This window comes from Rhipicephalus microplus, chromosome 1, assembly GCF_043290135.1.
Source record: "Rhipicephalus microplus isolate Deutch F79 chromosome 1, USDA_Rmic, whole genome shotgun sequence".
Taxonomy (NCBI): Eukaryota; Metazoa; Arthropoda; class Arachnida; order Ixodida; family Ixodidae; genus Rhipicephalus; species Rhipicephalus microplus.
The window spans coordinates 127,910,954-127,917,678 of record NC_134700.1 but is presented as its reverse complement, the minus strand read 5'-3'; the positions used below and the strand labels follow the sequence as shown (position 1 = coordinate 127,917,678).

Below are 6,725 nucleotides of genomic sequence, written 5' to 3'. Positions count from 1 at the left end.
CAAATTCACACACAACGTCACCGCGCAAAGCGGCAGTTTTGTGTGGTATACAGCCTTATTAAGTGTCTACAGCAGCTCGTGTAAGTGTGTCGTCTTCAGAGATTTTAGCAATGCCTTCATCGATAAGAGAAAAAGGAAGAGAAATATAGTAGGACTACTGCAACGTCAGGAATTTTATTCGGTTGTGTAAACGGGACATACAAATCTTAGTCAACCACATATACGAGCATGTGTTAAGAGCTCCGGAGAAGCCTCATTTCATGTTGTCCTAGTAGTAACACATTGCTAGAGAATATCATCAATGAACTTCAAATCAATAAAGGCAGCCTATACAAGTGTCGACATGTTGCTACAGTAATCTGCTTGTCCTTGAGAATCGTGGAATATTGGCCTTTATATATTATCCCTCTCCTATCTTCGCTAACTTCTTGCCCACGTGTACGCTAAAATATGATGGACAAGTATGGACAAGTTTCTTCCAACTTCCATGTAATTCGTTTATTTCTCAACCTGGCTCTTTCTGTCGTTTCCTGTACGGTAATAAAAGAAACCACATAACAGAAACTTGTGTTTCTTTGCACAAGCTATGTTAAAATAATGACCGCTTATCTTGCACCTACGGAGCTACCGAGCAAGAAATGTTTAAATACGATAAATTAACAATAAACTTTTGGGTTGATTCTGTGACGTGGCAGCAGTCATTTCACTACTTAGACGAAAATGCTATAGACAATGTAAACCGCAATTTTTTCGCCAGATGTCCTCTTGTTTCCTTTCAGCGCAACACGATGTTTATTGACATTAACTTAATCTGCAAGCCTTTCATGATGATAGTATAATACAGCTGACATTTCTCTAACGATAACATAAGAACTAAAGTCACCTCACAGTTGCAAAGTTCTCGCTGACTTTTTTTATTTCTGACCCTCGGAGCATGATATTGCCCTTGAGTCTACATTTTGTGGCATTTCTGAATAGGTCCACGCAAAATCTTTGTATATGCCACACTTCTGTTTTTCTGATTACCATGCTTTCACGCTGGCTTTTTTTTAAAGTTGTTTTATATGAGCTCATTCGTCAATGACACGTTTTGATTTAATATTACTCTCGGCTCACATCCATTCCTAGGCCTTCTTTCATTATACTGTTGTTCATACCCCTAGTGTCCTATCTATAGTGTCTTATATTACAGAAAGTAAAAAAAAATATAGAATGACTTAGATTATTCATGCCATCTATTGAATGAAGTACATAATTTTGTGAAAGCTTCCTTCAACCGCTTCGCTTTACTGTTTACTTGCCTCCAGCAAAAAAACTGTTCGAATGTGCATTCGAGATGTTCTAAACCGGGCTTTCGTCTTATCACGGAGGTTTCTCTGAACATCTGTGCGAAGTTACACGGGAAAAGTGTCTCCGATAGATAAGGTAGCCTTCTATTGAAGAACGGGGTGTCTATACCACGTGAGAAAAAACTGAGGCGAAGTTGGAAGAAGGTAAGAAAACGTATATAAGACATAAACCGCTCACGTTTTTACAGCTTCTTCAATAGCGCTCAGCGATCTTGCGTCAACGTAGGTAAGTGTAAAATTTTAGGGATCGTTTCGTGTATTGTGCAGCATAATAATGAGTATTTACATAAAGTAATTACAAGGAAAGCCAACGAGATGATAGTAGAAGTAATTTTATTGTAGTTGCAAAGAAGAACAAGTGTATGAAGAGATAACTTGGCACTGGCTGAATCCGAACCTGCGAACTTTGAATAACGCATGCGATGCTCTACCGTAAATAATGTTTCTTTTCCCGTAGTAGTATTTTTGTCATGGATCAATTCCGACTGAGTGGTCTGAAGATATTGTGCTGAACAATCCAATGAGTTCACATTGTGCATAAGAATAGTTGGCACTTCAGTGAAAAGCGAGTAAAATGTTCAAGATGATTACATAGATGCACGTTGAGGCGCAGGATAGTGAATTTGCACTGGGAAATTTTAGGAAGCGGCTGCTATATCGTGAAACCTTTGCGTGCACAACGCTAGGACACACTAAAGGTTAATGAGGACCAACGCAGTCTGTGTAATCTTGTTTTTTGCACAAACGTTTCAGTATGCAGCCATATAAACTCTGCCGTCTTTCCTTATTGTTGCCGCTGTATCATTTACTTTATGTAATTGGATTATTATTTTGTGTGCTCACAGCTGCTCACATTATATTATTAAGACTACATTTGCATAATTTACACTACCTGAAGGTTTAAAATATATAGATAGTAGGCCTGGTTGGAGACTACAATGTGAGATGTGCTCTAAAAGCCCACCACAGGTGTGCTAGAAGAACCGGCAGGATTCTGAAACAAAAATGAACGAACTGAGACAATCGTGGTATAAATTATGCAAGTTTAGCGCCTTGGGATAGTTTAGAAGTCGCTCGCTACCGATCGCTTATTTTCGAACGTGATGAACCTCAAGTAGCGAATGACACGCAAGTCGTGCTCAGCTAAAACGTAAGTTGTGCGACACATCCCTGAAAACGTATCTTACCTATCGTCTGCAGGCGTGCTGACCTGTGAAGTCTTCATAACTTTTTCTGCCACAGGAGTCATTACCAGAATGAAGGTCACACTTTTCTTTGTCGCGGTTGCTCTTGTCTTGACGGCAACTCGTAAGTGAAACTTCTAACTGTTTTGCTGTTGTAAATGTTTTCAGACATCTCTAATATATTAAACCTTAATCTCAATTTCAGATGGGAACCTCCAGTAAGTAGCGAGAAACTCTACGTCAACTGATGGACTGAGAGTTTTTTTATGGCCACGCATTCAAATATTTGTCATGAAGTGAATTCTTCAAACGGGTAAAAATTATGTTCATACTTTTGCCTGCAGGTATCGACAAGACGAAGTCAACGAAGGTAAGCGTAACACTTATTACACCTAGTATCAGTGTTCTAAGGAATACAATATATGCACCACAAGCATTTCCTCCAGAAACATTTATGCTGGAGTAAATATATGTGATGTGTAATTGTGTAGTGTGCATAATAGTGAATCAGTGTAATTAGCTAAATTAGGCACTGCACCACAAAGTCGTCTTAAAGTTGGTCCCTGTTAGATGATAGCTAGAATATAGCAATTCTACTTCCTTGGAAAGTATAGTTGGTTCATATTGAAGTTGTTGGCGTATCTTAAAGTCAGTGGGATAAGGAACATGAAATTGCTTGTTGCAAACCCTATTTTCTATGATCTCCTCTTTTTCCCACAGCCTATTTTTGCACAGTACATAATAATTTATAATGATACACTTAAATGCCATAGTTCATACTTAGGCACAATTGGGGAAAAAACGTGGCTTCAAAGCGCTTAAGCAGTGTAAACAGTACTTTCCTGCCAATTTGCCATGATAGTTTTCCAGCTGTACCACACGTGCATAAACTAAAAACGAAATTCGGTGGATCCCACCTACCTTAAGAATCGATGTTATGCGAAGCATGCGGCGGAAAGGTGAATGTGTTTTTTTTTTTTATTGAGCGAGATGTAATAAAGTGGCCCTGAATATATCTACAAATTCACGCACACTTTTAGGTTAAACAGCCGCATACGTTTTATATTAGCAGCTGTCACAGTTGTGTAATGACATTAGCAACACCAGCGGGGAAAAACTGATATGAAGCGCTGGTGTTTGCGCTGGTGCGCGCAAAGATTGTGAAGAGCACTGCTACACAAATCAACTTTGGCGGATGGCAACTAACTACAATTCAACTTAACCCGACATGGCGGCTGTATTATATGAGTACATGTGTAATGTTCATAAAATCTGATAGCCAGTACTGCAACCATATTGGACGTTTCCCGAACGTAGGGTCTACTTTAAAGATATTTTCCAGGCCTGGTGTGGCTCTGTCATAGAATACTTGATTGCCGTGCCGAGTGCTACCTAGGGCTCGAATCCTGCTGAGACACTGGCATTTATTGCTTGTATTCGTCTGAACAATACTGCCTAAGGCAGCTTTTTCTTAACTCTCAAGCGTTTAAGATACCTAAATGTGTTCTGGCCGCTAGTCGATTGGTATAAAATACCTACCACCTATGTCACATACCCGTATACCAACGGCAGATATCCGCCCCAGTAATGTGCCAAGGTTTTTCTTTCAAAGTGGTTGACGACGTACGCAACCAAATTGTGACATTATTCATGTGATGGCAAGCGAGCGGCATTCGTGAAATCATTTAAACATCCCGTACTAATTTTGGTCTACCCCGTGTTAAAGAGGTGAATATGAGAATACTCAAACATAGGCGGGTAAATAAATACATAGATAGATAGATAGATAGATAGATAGATAGATAGATAGATAGATAGATAGATAGATAGATAGATAGATAGATAGATAGATAGATAGATAGATAGATAGATAGATAGATAGATAGATAGATAGATAGATAGATAGATAGATAGATAGATAGATAGATAGATAGATAGATAGATAGATAGATAGATAGATAGATAGATAGATAGATAGATAGATAGATAGACAGACAGACAGACAGACAGACAGACGGAGGGACGGATGGATGAACAGGTGGACAGGCAGACAGACACCAAAAGTGCTTGCCGTATAGAAACTAATGCTTGCCATATAAAAACAGTAGGACTGACTCCGAAGCATGTACATGCCTTGAGGCATTATTGTTGAGCTACCCTCTATGGAGCGGTGGAACGAACTAATGAATCAGCGGAAACTTCTCGTGATGCAAGGCATAAATGAACAAAGCAAAAAGTGGGTTGGAAAAACCATTCACACGCTTCAGCTTTTCTAAAGACGATAATCTTTCTTGGGGACCTTCGACGAAAAAATTTTGGTCGGTCTGTTGGTCGGTCTGTACATCTGTCTGTTTGGGCGCTCTTAACGATACCTCAAACGGCACCAAACGGCCGACCCTATCTGCAGCGCCTACCAATACTGCTCAAGGTTCAGCGCCCATAGTTGTGCGATTGTCAATTAAAAACAATTATTGCGCATATCTTAGGCGCCATAACAACACGTGGATGTTTTATATGTGTACTTTTATACTAGAAGAGGCACACACAAGTAACTCTATGGACTGTACCGTTTATGGCGCTGCGCACACAGTGCAACGCGATGCTCAGAAAGGTATTTCCAACGCTTTGCTAGGAGAACAACACGGTGGTGGCACCTGCTTATCCCTTTGCGTTCTACTCCTTATCACCTCCGAGACAGGCGCGCACCTTTCTCCGCGGGCGCTCCTGCCTTCATTTTTGAAGATAACTGCCAGATGGCGCTCGCGTCTAATGTGCTTTGATGCGCTCGTTCGCATCCGCTGCACGCTCGAGGCACTCTAACGCAGTACCTACAGAATACCATTCACCAATTTTCTTGCGCTTAACAACAAATAAACGTTTTGTTCACTTTCTCCAGACGCAAGACTATCGTCTTCCCACGACATTTGGACTGTAACATGCAGATTCGGGCCCAATTTTTTCCTCTGGCTAATCTTTCTTGGTGGCTATTATGCATATATATGCATGTATATAGATAGACAGAATGTGAAGACAACAACGCGACAAGAATGCCCCCGATTTTGATTCCCCCCCCTCGATTTTGATTCCCCCCCCTCCCTCTCCGTGCTCCTTAGGCGATTGCCCCAACTACTGTGCTACACGTCCCTTGTTTTCTTCTTTCGTGTGCTACACAACCATGATTGCAGAATTAGAAACAGTTTAAATATATAATAGGGCTATACGCCTGCCCCGCCACGGTGTCTTGGTTACTGAGGTACTTGGCTGCCGACCCTCAGGTCGTGGGATGGAGGCGGATATGCTGTAGGCCGATGGAGGCGGAAATGCTGTAGACCCGTGTGCTGATACTTGAATGCACGTTAAAGAACCCCAAAGGGTCCATATATCTGGAGCCCTCAACTATGGCGTCTCTTATAATCGTATGGTGGTTTCAGGACGTTAGAACCCATGCATAAATCAATCAATCAATCGATCGCTCGATCTATTAGACAATAGATCGAGCGATCAGTTATGCGACGTTCTTTCTTCGAGCTTACTTACTGATTAAAACACAGTTAACTTTAACTGGAGTTTTTCGGCTGGGTTTTACCTAAAACCATTTTCTTTTCGTTCTGTTTGCCTTCCTTTAGATTCTATCTATGTCATACCTGATACCACCGATGACACAACGTCACCGTACTGGAAGAAACTCCTTGGCTTGATATTGGAGCAGCTAGGCAGGGGGCTCCAACAGTCGGCTGAGCAGTCTCCGGCTGCCTACACAGCCGAAGACACCGCCTATTTCGCTCCTGAAGACATCACGATTGAGCACATAAGAAGAATCGCCATTCTTCTCAACAAGGTTGCGGACTCCGTAGAAAAAGGAGAAAAAGTCTACCTCTTCGACTGAGTCAGCTTGTCAACTCATTGTTAATAACATTTTACATGAATACTTGAATACAATACATGCAATGCAATATACGAATGAATCGATTTCTTAATGCTGTATTCATTGGTGACTGTACGGATGTTTTACTGCTCAAACTAAAACCAGCAGGAATATTCTTAGAAGTGTCAGTGCTCTAAAAAATTCTAGCCGTGCATTTTTCCCAATATCAGCTTTCTGCAACCTATCTACGATGCTGTTTTTAGTAATTTCAGGCTTCTGTGCACAGGCCAGCCAAGGCACGCAGAAAGTGGCCATGTTGAATGAAGA

General features: G+C 41.1%; 1 protein-coding gene across 1 annotated transcript; it reads left to right on the top strand.

The window, feature by feature from the left end:
• The first annotated feature begins 1,526 nt into the window (after window positions 1-1,526).
• Window positions 1,527-6,494, top strand: LOC119178376 (uncharacterized). Its single transcript, XM_037429580.2, has 5 exons — window positions 1,527-1,575; window positions 2,592-2,657; window positions 2,739-2,751; window positions 2,878-2,903; window positions 6,160-6,494. The coding sequence occupies exons 2-5, from the start codon at window positions 2,606-2,608 to the stop codon at window positions 6,417-6,419; spliced, it is 351 nt and encodes a 116-aa protein (XP_037285477.2). The 5' UTR covers window positions 1,527-1,575; window positions 2,592-2,605; the 3' UTR covers window positions 6,420-6,494.
• The last annotated feature ends 231 nt before the right edge of the window (window positions 6,495-6,725 follow it).